The 21,217-nt window shown below is 31.0% G+C and overlaps 1 protein-coding gene across 1 annotated transcript; it reads right to left on the reverse strand.

Annotated features, from left to right (window-relative positions):
* Window positions 1-1,848: 1,848 nt before the first annotated feature.
* Window positions 1,849-17,843, reverse strand: LOC115877404 (beta-galactosidase-1-like protein 2). The gene is made up of 9 exons (XM_030893556.1): window positions 17,494-17,843; window positions 17,151-17,426; window positions 14,966-15,185; window positions 12,289-12,566; window positions 9,041-9,307; window positions 7,135-7,329; window positions 4,766-5,131; window positions 3,393-3,536; window positions 1,849-2,209 (listed from the first exon to the last, which is right to left on the reverse strand). Exons 2-9 carry the CDS (start codon window positions 17,410-17,412, stop codon window positions 1,965-1,967), a joined length of 1,977 nt encoding a protein of 658 aa, XP_030749416.1. The 5' UTR covers window positions 17,413-17,426; window positions 17,494-17,843; the 3' UTR covers window positions 1,849-1,964.
* Window positions 17,844-21,217: the final 3,374 nt, after the last annotated feature.

A 21,217-nucleotide genomic window follows, 5' to 3' on the forward strand; every position in this document is an offset into this window, starting at 1 on the left:
AGAAGTTAAAATATTTTCCTAAAATACATCTTAGTACATACTTTAGGTTTGCATTTAAACAAAGTTTCCAAGATTTTTATTCTAGGAGCTACAGATGCCCGACGCACAATTATTGCCGAACCTAAATATACATAACGCAACATTTGTACTGTATAGTCTGTATAATTTATATTTGTCTTACGAATACGATCAAGGAGGCTATATATCCATATATTATACTGTTTAACTTTTAATATTTTTTTTTATTTTACAAAATTTTCGTATCATATGTTAAGAGTTATAAGTTATAACCAATTGCCCTGTCACACATATTATTCTGAAATATTGAAACATTTAATATATTTTAATATGTGACTATACTTTATTAATCAACATCCTAAGTATGCATGTAGCTACTTCTGATAAAGTTAATAATTACATTTTTTTAGTTGTACAGGGCGTCCCTGATGCGATGGTGGGTGGCTTTGGTATATATATATCGGTAAGGCAGTTCAGGAAATATACTCAGGAATGTACTTGTTGAAGAGAATGTTGGTTAGTAAAATAATTTTCAAATATAGAGCCACTAAGAAGTTGGTTTGTGTTTGAATTCTAACCCAATAGCATAGCATAGATCAAATTATTACTTTTTGTTTTTTTTGTTTATTTGATTATGCAGATATTCGGAATTGTATTCGGCAAACTTGGGTAGCATATTCTGCAGATGAAAAAAGTTCGTATAAATTTATGTCCTAAAATGAGTGATGGGAAAAACCGATTAATTTCATTAATCTAGTACCCGAGTTTCAAGCGATTGCAATAACCGAGTGATCGCTCGAGTGAAATATCACTCGTATTTAAAAAAATGGTTTTTCACCCGTCGCTTGTTGTAAGTACTCGTTAACGCCAAGCGCCAAGCAGTAAGTTGCGTGCTATTATGCAGTAAGTTGCGTGCACATATTCTTTCAGTGATGAATGGCAAGTAGCAAGCGGTGAGCGATTCGCTTGATTTAGTTTATTTCGAAGCATTGTCGATGTAGGTCGTAAAATTTTGTCCCTCAGATACGCAACGGATAAATATATATACGGCGTCGTATAAATTTGCTACCTGCAAAAGTTTTCAAATTTTTCATTTCAGTCACCCAGGTTTATCTTTTCTTAATAATGACATGTATCGACTATTTCCATTCTAAATATCTTGAGAACGGTTGTTCGTAAAGATTTTTACAATGAGACATTTTTTACGTAAAAATGATGAAAATGTGTGTATATTTTTTATTTAGTAGTTTTATACAGGTACGCCCGAAATGTTATTACTCTTCAAAACAGTTAAAAACCATGTAGTTGGCGTCTCCTTGTAGTAGGAGTCATATTGACATCGCAATAAAATTTCTAAAACCGAAATAAAAATGAAACTGCTACACCCTGTATATCCAAAACGAAGCCATTGCGGGACATAATTTTATCCAAACTTTTTTACTTATTTTTATCTGCACAATATGCTGCCGAAGTCTCCCGAATACAATTTCGACCACCCTGTATATAATAATATAATATAAAATAAAATAAAGTAAAAAATAATAATGGGCGCAAAAATTGATACTACCATTTCGTTCAAAAGCAAATTTTAATACATCTTCCCTCAAAGTCAGAGAATATTCAAAGAGGGTTCAGATATTATCATTTGTATTCAGTTTATTCTTTTATTTTTATTTTTATATAATGTATAAGGGGTAGCTGTTTACGCCACGTTTCAAGAATTTAATTTTTGCAATATTTTGTGTTTCCGAAACTATGAAGATTACTTTTGAATTTGGCACACTCTGTACAACCTTAATAAATATATAGATAAATACAAAAATACTGGAATTAAATAATTCAGAACATACTCGTCTTGTATTTTTATTACATCGATGTATTTATCATCCACTTAAGTACTTTGTGTGAAGTTATTAACATTATAACACTTATAATATGCTCTGTTATCACTTGATGGTTTCCCATATCTGATCTTGTGAGAACGTAATGTTGCTGGATGCCTTGTAATGCTCGAAAATTACTATGGTGTTTTGCCCTTTGTTTATTAGAGGGGCTGGTAAGTAAAGGCACTGTTGTGGTCCAATTCTTGCATATCTTCCAAGGACAAAACCATTAATAGTTACTATTCCTTTGGTCCATTGTCGCATATCTATATAGGTGTCTTGTGGGTCATCGGTAATATAGATATACCCTTAAAATATAAATGATTTAAAATGAAGAGTGATATCTAATAGTTATTTATAATATATGTGCTAAAATCATATTTTCTATATTTTCAAACAAAAAAAATGACATTTAGCAAGATTATCATAGATGCACGTTTTTCTACAAAGCCTATTTGTAGAAGTCTAAATACATTCATTTTTCAGTTACAAAATAGATAAAATATTTTCGAATATGTATTTTATACAAGTAAATATTTTTTTATAGTTTATGCTTAAACTAATTTTTTATAGGATAACAAAAATTTGGAATATGTTGAGATTTGCCTTTGTTGGACCCGTCTCAATAATCACGATAAAATGAAAAATGATTAAAAAAAATAAATAAAGAAAAAGAAAAGAAAATTTAAGAAGATTTACAAAACTGAAAAAAAATTAAAGATGTTAGTAAAGGTAATTTTGAAATTTATGAGAAAAAAACTTAAAGATTATGGAAAAAAAACTTAGAGAAACGACATAAATTTTAAAACGTATTTCTCCTCTTTTAATATTTTCTTATCCGTTATAAAAGTCAATCAATTTTGTGATAACACAAGTGATGCACTATTTACACTTATGTAGAAGTTAAATACATTACTTTTTAACACCAGTATTTTAAAATTATTTTTTTCACAAAAATATTAATTTTTAAGGCGTCATTGACGTTAAAAAAAATTAATTTTAACATCTAGTCACAAAAGTACAAAAATAATAACATAATATTAGTAAATTGACATTAAATGTCAAATTCAATGAGTATAACCATAGTTTCTCGGTATATAATTACTAACAAGGTAATATTTTGTATATTATTTGCAATGTTTGAAATTGTTCAAAAAATTATTTGATAATTTTGAAAAAAGGATATCACGTTCTATTTGGAGTTTGGAGTAAAAATAATTTTTGTAACTCGGCTGTTATGTAAAACAAGGGTAAAACGTACGAAAACTATCATTTTTACTCTTAATAAAACAATATACTACCGTATGAACGAAAAAAAAGACGTCCCGTTAGCTTGGAAATGACGATCGACATTCCTCATTTAATTTTACATATAAAATGACAGCGATATTCATTTCATAACCATCGCTAACACTGATTCTTTTCGATCATATTGTATTTAGATACGGCATTTTTATCATTTGCTAACGATTTAGAAAATTATTTTTTTACCTCTGTAGAGACCCGGTCCTGTAGTGCTTCCAATCTTTTGCCATCCATGTAGGGAATTCGTCCAAGATTTTTTAAACTCTAGTGGAATATGCTCCCAGTTGCTTATGTTGACATTGTTAATTAAAACATTACCTTGCCACAATCCTAATGTAGAAACATATCAGTGAATCATTACTGTTAATAAAACATATTCTTTGTATTGTATTAGATAAATGCTGGTCTCTGTAAAGTTGTGAATACTCAAATATTACAGCTAATAAAATACTTGCATATTAATATTTTCATAAAAATACTAGATACATGTAAAAGGTATATATTACGAGTATGTATGGATCACAACTAAACTTGTCAGTGCTACGGAAATCTTTCTTTGTCTATTAATATCAATTATATTTCTCATCACTCCATAATTGCGATCTACAAACTGTACGCTCAAAAAGTCAAAATCAGTTAAAACTCTTTTAATGTAATTTCAAATAAGGATTATTGAAATATACACAAGTTGAAACAAGTTATTAACATTATATAACACTTATAATATGTTCTGTTATCACTTGATGGTTTCCCATATTTGATCTTGTGAAAACGTAATGTTACTTGATGCCTTGTAATGCTCGAAAATTGTGCGTATGCGATTTTCTGTCTGCAATTTGGCAAAACTTATTGATCATGTTGTATTTTAAAATAGGTAATTATTAATATGGCTTGTATTTTGAAAATCTGTAATGCTGTAATACACTGTTTATACAATGTTGTCTTTATTTTTGATGGTCAATTTAATAAGATTAATAAAATTACTTCGCAACTTTTATTCGTGCTCAAATTTTTTTTTTTTTTTTAATTTTTTCGTTTTAGAAATAAAGTTTCATTTAGCACCTCTTCAATTAACATAGAAGTTTGTTGCTCTAATTTGAATGTAAGCATTCAGAACGTCAAAATTAGTGGTAGGAATTTTCAATTAGTGGAAAAGTTACCAAACTTTTAACTTTTCCATTAATTATACTTCAAAATTTGCGAAAAATGTCATTTTGGCCTTTGATTATTATCCGTGAAGGGAAAATGCGGTTAGAAATCATCCGAGTTTATTGTTTTATAAGCTAAATATTCGGCTTTCTCTATGGATACAACTGATTACCGCAAGCAGTTGCTAATTTATTCTATTAATTTTAATTTTGTTTTTTAGACATCGTGAATGATCGTAAACTTAAAAGTATAGAGTGTAATTGAAACCACTAATTTTTTCCACTAATTTCGAGGTTCTCAATGAAGCTTTAGACCATACAATTTATATATTATCGTAACTATTACCAAAATCATAAAGCAGATTATTCTATAGATGGAAGAAACTTGTTAAAGCATTATTTTGTGTTTACCTTTATACTGATAGTACTGGGATAGCTTTCCATAGTTAACCCTTCCCCAATTTTCCACTACCAAATCTACAGTGGCATCTTGTACATCCTCCGTCGTCAAAGTGATCTGAGAGTTTGACAGACGCCAGAACCCGAAATTGTTGAAATCTAGTGCCGAAGTAAGTATAGGGGATATCAGTTGGCCGTTGACAAAGACCAATACTGAGTCGCAAACGTGGCCCTCAATGGTTAAGATGTCGCCCTTTGTTAAGTTTAGATTCGACTTTCTGTAGGCGGTATATCCGTAACTTTGCCCAGTGCCGTTGTTGATGTCAAGCAGCTCCATAGCAATTGGTTGTGAGTAATACTGTTTAATATCTTGAGAATCTGAAATAAAAACAAATAATAATAATGCATTTCTAGTAGAATCGTCTATTTCGCCACAGCATTGACCAAAGAGTCGAAAGAATGGGTATACAAAGTTGCAGAGGCTAACATTTTGAATAAGTTTCCTAAAAAATATTAATCATTATTGTCAATGAATTCATCATCATTAAGACTGACGGATCCACTATCGGACATAGGGCTAATATCCAAATGATTTTAATACTCGTTAAGTCATCTGGCCCTCTAATAGGAAATGTTTCTCTATTTCTAAAAGCTTCGAATCTGGAACGCCATTGTAAGATCACCAAAATTTCTAGTTTCTATGTCTGTTTATTGAAAAAAATCAAGCATGAAACAAAACAGTCAAAAAATAAAAACAAATTCAAAAAATTAAAATTTGCAAAACGTTTGACATTTTTACAAGATCCGTTCCGTATCTAATAGATATTTTTCAGAAACTGATCCATACAGCAGATTATAATCTACTGTATGGATATTAAGCTGGTAAAAAGATATTATTAAGCTGGTAAACTGGTTTTAAAACGGGATAAAGCCTCATAGGTAAATTATATTTTCTGTCATTTTTTGCATGTCATCTGTTGAAATCCTCGGTGGCTCGCTGGATTACATTATATAGTACTACAGTTTGACTACATAATATAATGATTAATACATTGAAATTCAGTGAATAATAAAATGAATAGTTATTATCCTATTATCACTCATGTTATTTTTTCTGGACTGCCCGCTGCACATACATCTAACTATATCTGCTTCTAAAACTTCATTCAGAACATTGAACAATCAATTAGTGGAATAGACTATAACACTGAAATTATATAACCACTAATCGGTGGTTATCTAATTTCAATGTTATCACAACATAACCTAACCACTAATCAGTGGTTATCTAATTTCAGTGTTAGCATTTAGAACTGCCGAACAGAAATGCTAAACACATATACCTGGGCATACGAGGCTTTGGGACTTAAGCTGAACATCGATAAAACTAAAATCATGTGCACTCCCTCGAAAAATCATAACAATGCTATAAAAATCGGAGAAGAATTATTGGAATATATAGCGGAATTAAATTACCTCGGCAGTTTGATTTCGGCCAATATCGACTCTAAAATTCAGCACAGAATTAGCAGCGCCTCTAGAGCATTCTGGAAATTAAAAGACAGGGGATTTTATAAGCATGACTTGAGCACAAAAACGAAACGTGCTGTTTACCGAGCAATAATATTCCCCACCATGTTCTATGGCGCGCCGTACCGTTGGCACATGAACGCATTGTTGAAGTTGCAACAGCGACACATCTGTCTCATTCTAACCTGTTTAGAATCAAATGGTACCATTATATCTAAAATGTATCAATCATGATTACTAAATCCCGCTTAAGATGGACTGGTCACGTATGCAGGATGCAGGAAAACCGCGTACCGAAATCTCTTCTTTACGGTGAGCTTGTAGGCGGTAAGGGTCTTGGAAAAGAGCTTGTAGAGGGAAACTGGGTGGACAACTCAAAAGGTACAAGGATATTTTCCCTGAAAACTTTAAGGGGATAAGCATGCAGAATTAGTGGGAGCAAGCAGCGCACAATAGAGCGCAATGGAGAAGAATTGTAAACTCAGTTAACAACGACAACCGAAAAGTAAGGAGGAAACAAAGTAATGAGAATTTCGCATGTCCTGAGTGCGGAAAACAAATAACATCACGTATAGGGCATTTCAGTAAGAGAAAAGCTCGTCACAGAAAACGCCTTGCGTAACCATCTTCTGATGCGTGTCAAATAGTCGTCAGCGAGTAATGGCAGTAAGTAAGTTAAGAGAATAGTCATATACAATAATCTGTCCAGCGAAAGATTATATAATATTGCATACTAAAGTCGTCAATCGATTTAATTTAAAAGTGGACGATTTCTTTTCTTTTCTTTAATCATTATATATTTTTTCGCTAAAAGATTATACATTTTTATTTTATTAAATTACCTTACTTACCAATTAAAGATTTCAATGGTATATGTTCCACTAGAGAAATATTTGGATAAGCCACACGTGGTACTAGATCAGGTTCTGCAGGGAGTTTTGTTTGAGGATTAATATATTTATTTAGAAGTATTTTAATCAGGTTGTATTTGGAAGTATAATCTCCTGCTTCGGTTAAGGGCGAGTCATAATCGTAGCTGGTTGTATCTGCAATCAAAAATAAAAAATTAATATTATTATTATATTAATTATACTTCAGAAAAATCGTTAAATAATATATAATTAAATCTAGGGATAATCATCCTTTTCAGCTCAACTAAATCGGTTTTACTTCAAATACCGTATGATCGAAAAAAAAACGGCGTCAGCAATGGCTATGAAATGAAGATCGCTGTCATTTTATATGTACAATTATATAGGGAATGTATAATAGGGAATGTCAATAATCGTCATTTCCAAGCCAACTGGATGCCGCTTATTTTCGATCATACGGTACAAGAAACGTGTGCAACCCAGCACCATTCGGAAGGAGATGAGGTAGGTTTTCGTTCTGTCATAATTTGTATTTAATATATTTTTATATGATATTCTAAGGAGAACAACTTTCAAGAAATATCGTGGAAGATAGTAGATTAACTCCCATGTTGGAGGATCTGAGTTATGCAGACGACATCTGTCTCCTTTCTCATAGTTCATAGTCACGGAAGATCAATATTAAAAAACCTAAATCGATAAGGGTCTGTACTCCTAGTGTATCTCCCTTTATCATTGGAACAAAATCTATAGAAGACGTAAATAATTATACTTACTTGGGTAGTATAATCTCAACCAACAGTGGCAGAGTGGCTGAGGTAGACTAAGTTATCATTAAGAAAATAAACAAGGCCAGAATACCATTTGTAATGCTAAACAATCTTTGGAGATCTAGACCGTACTCTCAACTTACCAAACTTAAAATTAGCTACTCAAATACCAAGTCGGTATTGCTGTATGATGTATAGAGTAGGAAAATTACACCGGTTTTAATTAACAAAATCCAAGTATTCATAAACCAAGCCTTTCATAGCATTCATGGCCAAGCATTATTACAACACAACGCACGAAAACACTTTACTTTTGCACAGGACGCGTGTTTCTCTAACTATGTTAGCATCATCAGCAGATGATTAAAACTGCGTCCATGTTGTTAATCATCTGATGATTGAGCGAATGATGGCTAGAGAAACGCGGGTCCAGTGCAAAAGTAAAGTGTTTCGGCGTATTGTGGTAAATTAGTAGTTTATTTTGCTGTTGTAACCCCAAAGCTTCCAACACCCAACTATAATCTAGAAATGAGGATTTATGGAGTTTAATAATACACCAATAAAGAGGATACTGATATTAAACTGACGAAATGAAGTTAGATTGGTCAAACTTGGTGGTCAAACAAGCGGCAACAACATCAGAGCTATTCAGTGGAATCCACGAGGAAGGAAAATATTTAGTCGTCCCAACACACGTGGCAAAGAACAGTTAAATTGATTTGAACAATCGAACCCCATTGGGAGCATTTACTGAAGACATATTCTACATAAAAAAAAAGATTCATCGTTCATATCCAATTGCTATTAACCTCTAGCAATTGGATATAAATGATGATTATTTTTTATAATCACGTATGCTGTGCATCATGACAGAAAAGTAATTTTTATCTGAGAAATTATATTAGAATCTTTATAACTGTAATAATCAAAACTCACTTGATACCTTTCATGTATACATGTGTCCTTTAAGCCTTTTAAGTAGTGTCCTTTAAGACTTTTTCAAATCCAAAAATATTTTGTTTTATCTACTACTACAAATATTCTATTACTTATACGACAAAAACATAGGGATGTCAGCAAAATTGGTAGTGATTAATATGAAAGTTTAAACTAACCTGGTTGGTATCCACTATTGTCAGCTAGTGCGTTGTCTACATTTGCTCCGTTCATAAAGCCAAAACTAGTGCCGCCGTGAAACATATAGATGTTAAACGATCCAGGATAAGTTATGATGGTTTCTAAGTTCTTTATTAATTCCAGCTCATCTCCCGTATGATGCTCCTCCCCCCAGTGATCGAACCATCCAGGGTAGTATTCCATAGCCATTTTCGATCTGTTTGGTTGTATGCTTTGTAGCGTATCAAAAGAACTTTTTGGATCATCTGGAAGAGACGATATATTATTAGAATTTACAGATTATGTGCAGTAGAATTTGCCAAAAGCGCTAATTTAAAGCTACGACAAATTGTAGTAATCAAAAGAAAGAATAGTGAATTATAAATGCATGACAAAAAGAAAGTAAAACACTAATTCACTAAAATACAGCAAAATTTCTTATTTGACATCGAACGTCTCTTTCATCAAATTTTCAAAATTTGTGCCGCGCGAAGTAAATTTGCAATATTATTTATTTGTATCAGATAATGATAATCTGATAATGCTGATGCTCATGCATCAACAAAAACTCCAATCGCAAGCAAGAGATGGTCGCAATTCAATCGTGTCACTGTTGACACTGTGGTTTCATATGCAGGCACTCTAATCATATTAGTGTCATGAGGAGATGATTAAAAGTACTAATTAGTAGACAGTTGTGCAGTGTTGATGCTAACATATAGTTCATATCAAATAAAATTTTAGTCACGTGATTAAGCTTGACCGACACAGCGTTGCCCATATTTTCTTTTAACCAAAATATTTTAGGAAATAAAATTAAATTAATTATTAACTCACTTTTAAGGGACATAAAAGGCCATTACTACCGATTTTCCGTTCAAAATATTCCAATAAAATTGCGATTTTTACGGCTATTAAGCTATTTTGTACACTTCGCACTAAAAGAGGTTCTAAAAAGAACAATGTTCGACTGCAAGGTCTGCTAGTAAAATTTTTTAAGCTTAATATATCACAACATAATTAATTTAAACCAAAAACTTGTAATACAAATCTACAGTGTCAAAACGAATGACAATGCCAGAAAATAAATAAATAAATGTGGCAAGATTTACCACCTAAATCCCCAGCGGGAAATTTAAATTCCAGTTAGTCAGCACGGTGCCGAATATGTCCATAGTTGGCAACAATGAATTTAAAAATTGCGCCCTCGATTACGTAACTAAAAGTTTAATTAGTATCAAATATAGTTACAGACATGCTTCTCGTGTTTATAGTAAGGTATTTTGGTGAATTTCGGTAAATTAGTGTTTTATTTTGCTGTTATAATATTGAATATTGATAATATATGATATTGTTAAATAACGCTAAGTTTTCAACTTCAAATGTATTATAATAACAAGAATATGTGGAAAAAAATTATATAAACATTTAATATATTCAAATATATTTTTCAAATATATATTTTATACAGTATGTCCGCGGGTTTTCTTTACTTTTCTTAACGAGTGGCAAAACTTTTTTATTATTGATATTATGAGAAAAATCCGTTTTTAATTAAAGTCATATTTTTTGCTGTTATGTTAAAATGTTAAAGAAGCACAAAATTTATTTAGTTTAATGCTACGGAAAGGGTGATAATAGTTATCGGAATATACGTGATACTTTAAATTTCAAAATTAATAATAACCATCTATCAAAGAATGAAATCGAAATTATATTACAATAAAACGCCTCTTGATTTTTAAGACTTCAAAATTCAGCTATATTTTCATGTTTTTTTTTTAATTTTCTCTAAAATGGTATGAAAATTTGTAAAAGTATAAACGGCATTGTAGAACAAGAGAGAACAAAATGGCAAAAATCAAGCAAAAACGACAAGAACAACAAAAATTTTATGAAGAATGCATTTTTCCCAAAATGACAATAATAAAAAGGTTTTCCTCTTGTAAAGACAATCCGGGGACATACTGTCTATTGTATATAGCTTCTTTGTTCCGTCCATTGAAATAATTTTATAATATATGAATCACATTCATAATATATGAAAATAACTAGCCTGTACCCGCGACTTCGTTCGCGTCGAATTAATAATTTGTAATGGCGATGATAAAGCAAAGCAAGAATTTCCATTAACATACAAACTGGATAAAATTATTTCACATTTATGTCAGCATGAGAAAAAACAATATGGCGATATTATTATATAACTTGGTAATATTTGAGGGGTAGTTTCTCGTTGGAATTTGGCTTTCGAAAAATCCGTTTGCCAAAAATAAGCTTTTTACGTCAAGCAGTTTAAACAGAATCATGGTTAATCATTTACCCAACTTTTTGGAACACCCTGTGTGATTTTTTAAAAATTTCAAAATATGTAAAAAAACAAAATAAATTATGTATGTCCAAGCGTTTCCCCGAAAGACTAACCGTTTTTTAAATAACAAATATTGTAATATTTGAAGGGCGTTTTCACCCTCTTGGAATTTGAGATTCGAGAAACCCCCCTTATTGAACCTCTACACCCCACAGTTAATCCGTTTGCCAAAAACCAGCTTTAAACGTCAAGCAGTTTAAGCAGAATCGTGATTACTCAATGGTCATATTTTATGAAACACCATGTATACATTTTTAAAAAATCTTAAAATATGTAAAACAACAAAATAAAATATACGTGTTTAAGAGTTTTTCCGAAAAACTCGCCGGTTTTTAAATAAAAAATATTCTAATATTTGAGGGGTGGTTTCACCCCCCTTAGAATTTGAGTTTCGAAAAATCCCTTCTTATCGAACCTCTACACTCTAAAGTCAATCCGTTTTCCAAAAATCAGCTTTTTACGTCAAGCGCTTTAAGCAGGATCGTGATTAATCAATGACCAGATTTTTCGAAACACCCTAAATACATTTTAAAAAAATCTTAAAATATATAAAAAAAACAAAATTAAATATACGTGTTTAAGCGTTTTTTCGGAAACATGACCGTTTTTTAAATAAAAAATATTGTAATATTTGAGGAGTTGTTTCACCCCCTTGGAAATGGAATTTCGAGAAATCCCTTCTTATCGAACCTCTACACCCTAGAATCAACCTGTATGCGAAAATTGAGCTTCTTACGTTGAGTGGTTTGAGCAGGATCGTGATTAATCAGTGAGTCAGTCTTAAGGATTTTATATATTATAGTATAGATATATCGAATTTGCTCCATATTTCTTAAATGAAACGCATTAGCAGCAAAGATTATTAGAATATCTAACCTCCAAAATTAGCTGTAACAAGGAACAACCTCGGTATAGTACCAGCTGTTCCAAAAGATGTCACGCCATCAGCTGTTGACAATAGTTCGGTAATATTATTATCAAGATAAAGTTGTCGAAGTTCTCTTAAATACGTTTTATCCGGAGTAAATTGGGGTAGTCTGCGGTAATTTGATGTTTTGGTACTACCGTATTCGTTTTCCACCTGAAACATGATTATTGGGCCGCCATTAATGAACTGGAGTGCAGCTAATATAGGGAGTAACGCACTGAAAAATCTGAAAGGAAATATTAATAGATAAGCAAATAAATATATCCTATATGGGTAATTCGTCTCTGCAAAAAATCTACAAAATAAAATAGTTATTTTTTGTAAACACTGCTCTGTTAATAACTACTTGTCAGCAGTTAGGTTTACTGATAAAAAAAATTTGCCTAACGAACCAAAAAATGCTTAAGGTTTCGGAAAGTTTATCTCTTTCCGTCGTCGGAAGCAAAAAAGAATACAAAGAATAAAGAAAAAACTCTTTAAAGTATTTAAATGCAACTATTCGTGAATACTTTAGTTTTTTTTAACAGATACGTCTACAAAAACCGTTGACGTTCTGTTAAAATGACATTATATCAAGTTAAACTTCAAAATTAACAATTACTACCTGCTAACAATTACTTCATAAGGTAAAACCAAAAATTCCCAAACTTATTAGATTGTATTAAAAAAGCTTCTTTTATTTTTCTTTTAGAGGCTGAAAGAAGAAATACAAAGAAGCGATAGTCTCTAAAAGAAAAATAAATGGGGCTTTTTTAATACAATCTAATAAAAATAAATGTATTGCTCATGCATCTGTAGGTGTTAGTAATGTATGGCAATCGCTTCTTTGATTTTAAAGAACATAACATAAATAAACATTTGTAAAAATTAAAAATAAATTAAAAATAATCATACAAAAAGTTTGAGGCTTTTTGGTTTTACCTTATGAAGTAATTGGTATCATTATCAGGTATTAATTGTTAATTTTGAAGTTTAGCTTGGTATAATGTCATTTTAAGAGAACGTCAACAGTTCATCTGTAAAAAAAAAAATCTAAAGTGTATTGGAATAGTTACATTTAAATATTTTATTTTTTTTTTAGTTTAACCAAACTCTTCCGACTGCAACCCCACTAGTTCCAAGATTTTCTTTCTCACTAGTCACAGTAGTCAGTCGATACTACTGTCTGCTTTTTAAATATTTTATATAGTTTTTTATTCTTTGTATTTTTTTGCTTAAGCATTCTTTTGTTCGTTAGGCAAATTTGTTTATCAGTAAACCTAACTGCTGACAAGTTAGTTTCCGTTGGATTAACGCAGCAGTGTTTACAAAAAATAACTATTTTATTTTGTAGGTTTTCTTGCAGTGGCGAAATACCCATATAGGATTTTTTTGAAGAGATGAATCCGCTACATAGGTATATACATTTTTTTAAATAAGATATAAAGGTAGTTTATTGGTTTCAAACACCATAATCATTCTCATTTTATTTACATATAAATTGTATTGTATTCTATAAACATAAACATATAATACTTAAAAAAATACATATCATCTTTACACAAGAGTGATAAGCGACGTAGGTACTGCGTATTTGGATTTGAAAGTTAAGATATTTGTCGTAATCAATTAATAAAAATCAGAATTTCATAGATGCAATTGTATCTTAGTTCATCTAGCTAATGCTGGAATTATTATTTGCTTTGTATGAAACTTGCTTTATACGATAGGTTGTAGTCCACTAGTCAAATAATACAATTGGACTTCTATTGAAAGATATTATCTAGTAATATTCAGGAAGGTGATTTATTGAAAATTGAAAAAAGAACATTGAAATATTTTACGAAATAAAAGTAAAACATATAGAGGGTGTTCCAATATTTATTTTTTACCTCTATACAAAACTGCTTCATTTATCCGTTAGAGGGCCAACCTTTAAAGAAATAAACAAATTTCTCTAACGAACAAACAAGGCACTTTTGTATAAAGGTAAATTTTTATTCAAAATATACGTAGTTGTTCTATATCCATGGAATATTGGAACTCCCTGTATAATTGATAGGCCTGCTTTGGAAATATAAATTCTCCAGAAAAAAATATCTCAAAAATTATGCAACATGGCGTTTTTTTACAAGAGACAAAATATGTAGTAAATACTACTCGTGTGAAGTTGGCACTTTTTTCAAAAAATGAACTGGAATTTGAGAGTTCTGGATAGATTTACAATAGTTCTATAGTTCTTGATAAGTTAGAAAAATAGTTCTGGTTAATTTCGGGAGATATGACATGGGGGTGCCAACTTCACGTAGAACCCTTTTTTTATTCTGGAACAGTTCTGATAGTGGAAATATATTCTAGAACAACAGTTCTATAGTTCCTGACTATTGATCAAAATAGTTCTATTGTATTAACCAAGTTATGAACAAAAATAAAACGGCAGCCTGCGCAGTTTAAATCGATTTTCTAGGTAAAAAATGATTTAAAAAATAGATATACAAATCTCGTTATTAGTTAGGTTAGTTAGTTATTTTCTTTTTGTTGCTGTCCAAAAAAAAGAACTCTTTTGTAACATAATGCATGTTCTAACTAAAATAGTATATGGTGTTTGACATCACTATCTTCTATGCTAACACTATCATAGTATACCTTTTAACTGCACTCATGTACTTATCATCCGAAGTTCTGAATTGAATTCCTTTTTCCCTTAAAAGCCAACTTGGAAATCCTCCAAATTCCCATTCAGCACAAATATATGGTCCGGGACGTAAAATAGCAAATAAGTCTTCTTCTTGAGCGGTTTTAAGAAAAAGTTCAATGTCTAAGAAGTCCTGCATATCAGTACCTCCCTGGCCAAAGTCAAAAACACCTTAAAATTGATTGGGTATTAGTTAAGGATCACAGCTTAATTAGTACCTTAATTAGCAGGTCATTTTAACTTGTTTTTGACTATCCGCATGTGCACAAAGTCTATTTCCAACTGCATATCTGCAGTCAGAGCCTAAGCCTAGTCTAACCTAACCTAACCAGTCTCAATCAGTATTAAATAGAGATATTTCAGTATAGATAATAGAGATTTCGCATAAAAAACTGATGAAACTGATGGTCTGACTTGTCTGAACAGGCAAACTGCAAAAAAAACTCTGTATACCTTGGTAGTACATACATAATATTTTGAAATCTGTTTAATTTATCTGTCTTAAATAAGTGCAAACATTTTCAAGGCTGGTAGATCTCAATAAAAGAAACATTCCCTTTCTCCATTTTTCAAATAAGACCAAAATAACCCAGTTATTTTAATTTGAAAAGTTCCAAAAAAGAATATTTTTTTGGCTTAATTTTGAGAACAAGTGGATTTTTTTTCTGTGTTTTCTTTCTTGTAAATTTAATCTACTACCTATGTTGGCATATTATCAGGAAATTGTGTTTGTTAATTAAAAACTAAAAAAAATGAGGTTTTTTTCGCGATATTTTTTTTGGAAAGTTTGGAATTTTTTAAAAAAATTTTTTTTGAAAATTTAGAAATTTTCGTTTTTGGTTAAAAAACGTAATTTCTTGATAATATGGTAACTTAGACAGTGGACTAAATTTACAAGAAAGAAAACCCAGAGAAGTCCCAGTGGTTCTCAAAATTTAAGGAAAAAATCTTTTATTTTTGGAAATTTTCATTTTCCCTTGGATTTATTTGAAAAACGGTAAAGAGAAAATGTGTTTCTTTTATGGAGATCTAACAACCCTGAAAATATGCACTTATTTAAGACTCACCATGTATATTTTCTATGTAGAAAGCGCCTATAGTAAAAATCTTATAAAATATGCAAGAATCTTGCAACAAGACCGAATTTTCGAATATAATTTTCAGTTTTCCAGTATCATAAAGAGGAAAATATTTTAAAAAGGAAGCAAAACCTTGATGTATTAGAAAATAATACATTTTTGATTCTTAATTAGCGAATTCTTTGATCTTTGGCGAGTTCAGTTTTTGAAAAAAGACTGTTGAATTTTTATACGTATATTAAGAGACAAGTTTTTAGACGATTATTAAAAACTAAAACGAAAAGAGATGTGACCCCTAGAAAGTTTACAATCAAAGTTTCCAATTTAAGTCTTTTATCTATGATTTGCAATCAAATCAAATTGATTTATGACTCTTTGACATCTAATCTTTGACAAGTGGTAAATAAAAGCAAAAATGCAAGAAAAATATATAATTAGTTAATTTAGAGTGAATTTCATAAATGATCGGTTTACTATACGCATGTATATTATATAGTCACTTACTTAGCGAAAAGTTATTCCATTATTTCCCTCGATTTTTGACCGATATCTACCGCACGTTACACAACCAACTAATTTACAGTCTTTTTCGATAAATCGCATTAGTGTCACTGTTAATTTAAGTTCTTCTAGATTTATTACCTTTAAACAACTATCAGTAGAATAAATAATAAACAACATAAAATAAGATCAGTAAAGACTAAAATATCCACAAAATTTCAAATCAAATTCAAACGTGTCAAATGAATCGTCAAACAGAACTGTCAAGGATCCCCACCCTAGGGCCCTTTGTCCGTCTACCTTGCATGAATAATCTTCCTTAATTTTTTTATTCAAAGTTTATTTTCTATATATTTTTATTTTTGATTTTATATATAAAAATTCTTCTAAAATGGCATAAAAAATATATAAAACTAAAACTAAGGAACAAAAAAATACACCAAATAAATATGGACAACTCAACCAAATATTTAATGCCCGATTTTTTTTGAAATACCGAAGTTTGCCGCCAAATAAGAATTTCTGGACTTTTTACTAACTGGGAATTTATCCTTACCTGGACTAGGTTCATGTAGGTTCCAGGGTACATAAGTTTCCACAGCGTTTAGCCCAGCGGCTCTCATCTTTCTTAATCGATCTCTCCATAACTGCTTAGGCGTTCTAAAGTAGTGCATCGCACCAGAATACAAACTAATATTTCTCTCATTTAGAGTAAAGAATCTCTGATTTGAATTTAGGCCAGTTTTGATACCTCCCGTCGTATAATACTCATATAATGTCGGAAGGGTTGCTTGCGCTTCAAACGGTTGAACATGCATTTTGATAAAAAAAAACCTACAAGCAACAAAGTTCTTAAAAATCAATAAACAACAAATATTAATAAGAAAAAAAAACATTTACCTTAGTATAATATGTTGTACAGTTGCATTAATATATATATGTCACCAAATGACACTACTAATAATAAACATAAACTCGTTAAGCTGACTAAGCGTGTCAATTATATTCAAAGTTTCATTTATCAGAAAAAAATAAACTGGAATCCATTAAATAATCTTTTGTTATTCAAATTTCTGTGTATTTAAAGCGCGTTTTCAACAATTTCTATTGTTTCTAAGTGGATCGATCAAGTTGATATAACACTCGACATTAGAAATACGAAATATTTTCGGTTTAGATTCTTATATTGTTTATATTGTATTAATTTTGGCAGTCATAATAGACTGTATAATTTAATTTAGTATCTACCGCAGACTGAAGAGTGAAAGATACGTGAACTTTGTCTTCTTATTATTCACTTTGTTTTGGACAGAGCCGTTAGATCAGCGGCGTGTAGATATTTTATTTATTACTAGAGATGAGTAAAAATGCGATATTCCAATCGCAGTTGAAAGTACCATTGGGATTTTAAAGTCGCTGCGATTGCGATTTTAATATCTTGCAATTGCAATTTTAATATTTAAATATTCAAATATTGTACTAAGTATAAGACATTTTAAAACATTTTCCGATGCACGTCATCAACTTTGAGTGACAAGCGATGCCGACAGCGCTGCCAGATTGTGATGGATTTATGAGATGAATTTTAATTTAAAAGTGACAAACAATATAGATGATATACTTTGATAATAATCATTTGATGATAATCATTTTTATATATATTTTTTTTTAAGGCAGCAGCTACCCGCTACAAATTGAAAAAAGTAGAAATAACTTGAAAGTGGTATGGTTACCAATCAATCTTACTTCTCTGACTGCATTCAAGGGTAATAAAGGACTTTTATTGTCACGTTAGCCCTCAAAATATTTTATCAGTGAAGCTACAAGCGCTTTGCTTTGAGTGTTTAAAGGCTTCGGCATATTTTCAACCCACAATTTCAAAAATTTTTGTGCTTAGAAGGACAATTTAAAGAAAAACTTTGAAAAACGGCAAAAAACGAGAATTACACCCAAATTCAACATTATATAAAATAATGACTGACACTAGGATAATTGTCAAATAATACACGACATTGTTGAATATGGCGCAATGTGACCAACAAGGCGATAATAAAAATCGGTTTAAACTAATTTTAGCAGCTTTAATCTAAATAAAATATCTGTTAAAATCATTTGCTCTATAAAGTATAATGAAGAGCTGCTTGGTATTTTAATTTAGTCAACAAATTTAAACATTTTTCTAAAATTTCATTTAGTCAGGTTTGGTTTGGATTTCGATGTGATTGATGTCGTCTGTGTATAGATTATCTATATCCGATATATATAAAATTTATTTTAAAGTATTGATTTTTATTCTTTTTTGGTCGTTTTAAATAAATTTTTCATACATAAGGATGAATACTAACTATAATATTTTAAAACTCCATATAATATGCTCCAACCACCTTCATCTACATTGGTATACTATACACGTCTAGACTAGATATTCATAATATTAATTAAATAATAATTATTATCTTCTTCTAAATGTGCCTATCCGTTACAGATGTTGGCGATAAGCAAAGAGATTTGAACTTTACTGGCTGCTGCTCTAAATAATACTCCTGTAGAAAGGGAAAACCAAGTTTTAGGTTTTTCAACTAGGAGATTCTGGGCCTTCCAGGTCATTTTTTGTTTAAGACCTTTCCCTGGAGTATCAACTGAAGTAGACCATATCTCTTTTGGTTTCTCATTATGTGTCCCAGATATGCTAATTTTCGTTTTTTCATAATGTCCACTATTTCGTCCTGTTGAAGCATTTCCAAAACGGTCTGGTGGGAGACGTGGTCTACCCAGGAGATTCTCAGAAGTCTTCTCAAAGGCTTCAGGTTTTTTGTGGACGCTTCTGTCAATATCCAGCACTCGGCACCATACAGGAGCACAGACCAGACATAACACTTAAGTAGTCTCATTTTGGTATGTAAATTAAGATCTCTAATCTTGAACAAATTTACCATTCTAATGAAAGCGGCTCTTTCTTTCTTTATGCGGTATTTTATTTCTACAAATTGGTTTCATTGCTCATTAATCGTAGTACCCAAATATGTGTAATTAACTACTCTTTCGATTGGTTGATTATTACCAGTTGGACGGGTTGTATAAACATATTCGTCAAATCTGAAATAGTTCTACTAACAGGGCATTGTCAGCTGATGGGTATCGAAAGCTGATGGGATTGACGAATTAAGCCATGTGCAGATTTTGTCAATCTGAAAAAGAAGGATTGTTGTGTCGACAGCCCTGTCTTGCACTGTCTAGCCTTGGTTGTAAGACTCTGACTATGAACTAACTATTATGTTTACTAACTACCATTACTTTTTTTGGTATTAAGAGATAGTCCATACTCAGTGCCGGCGCTAACGACACGGTTCATTAGTACTTGGACACCTTCGGGGTAATCAGCGAACACAACGGTATCGTCCGCGTAAATACCACATTCTCTGTTCTCCGTGCGATTTTAAATTTATGCTCCGAGTACAGATTAAATAGAGACGGCGACAAAACACAGTGACTTATATTTCTAATATTTATATCTATGTCTATGGTAGTAGGTATTCTATATAAACTTATTGCCTGTTAACAATAATACTTTTATCTAGAATATATTTTTTTTAAGTGGCTAAGTCAAAGACATGTGCACATTATACAGGGTGGTCCGAACTGTATTCCGGAAACTTCGGCAGCATATTCTGCAGATAAAAATAAGTAAAAAATTCGTATAAGTGCATGTTCTAAAGTGCTTAGTTTCAGAGATACAGGGTGTAGAAGTTTCATTTTTATTTCGATATTTTCCAAATAATTTCTGAAGTAACGTCAATATTTGGATGAAAATTGGTGTCTAGGAGTTTTTTGACATGAGAAATTTGATTTTGATATCAATATGACTCCTAGAGGTAGAGGGCGCCACCTACATATGTTTTAACTGTTTTGAAGCGTAATAACTTTTTGTCCGTACCTGTATAAAACTACAGAGGGAAAAAATATACATCTCTGCGACTTTTTACGCAAAAAATATCTCTTTATAAAAATCGCTACGAGCAGCCGTTCTCAAGATATTTAGAATGGAAATAGTCAATACATGTTATTATTGACGAAAAATAAACACGTTGAGAGTAGATAGTAATTTCACTGAAATAATAAATTTGGGAAATTTTTATTTTTTTAAATTAATCATAAATTTTTCAACAAAAAAATGATGATAAAACAGTTTCTGTTGATATTTTGGCACAAAAACTTTCAAATTTATGATCTCAGTATAATAACTATTTAGTCAACATGTTTAATTTATGTCAATGATGACAGGTATTGATAATTTCGATTCCGAATATGTCGAAGACCAATACTCTTAGCGATTTTTGCCAAGAGACATTTTTTACGTAAAAAACGTCGCAAATGTATATTTTTTTACTCAGTAGTTTTATACAGGTACGGACGAAAATATATTACTCTTCAAACCAGTTAAAAAATATGTAGGTAGCGCCCTCTACTAGTATGAGTCATATTGACATCAAAATCAAATTTCTCATGTCAAAAAAATCTCAGACGCCAATTTTCATCCATATATTGATGTTACTGCAGAAATTATTTGGAAAAAATCGAAATAAAAATGCAACTTCTACACCCTGTATCTCCGAAAATAAGCAT

Source organism: Sitophilus oryzae, unplaced genomic scaffold, assembly GCF_002938485.1.
Source record: "Sitophilus oryzae breed Bouriz unplaced genomic scaffold, Soryzae_2.0 scaffold_1449_pilon_pilon, whole genome shotgun sequence".
NCBI lineage: Eukaryota > Metazoa > Arthropoda > Insecta > Coleoptera > Curculionidae > Sitophilus > Sitophilus oryzae.

Bases quoted from the DNA above. Each gene is read 5' to 3' on its own strand.
- LOC115877404 (XM_030893556.1), bottom strand. From the start codon at position 17,412: ATGCATGTTCAACCGTTTGAAGCGCAAGCAACCCTTCCGACATTATAT. The intron at 9,308-12,288 runs GTTAGATATTCT...CGTCTCTTCCAG, and splicing joins TGTTACAGCTAATTTTGGAG to ATGATCCAAAAAGTTCTTTT. The intron at 3,537-4,765 runs GTAAACACAAAA...TTTCTACATTAG, and splicing joins CCAGTACTATCAGTATAAAG to GATTGTGGCAAGGTAATGTT.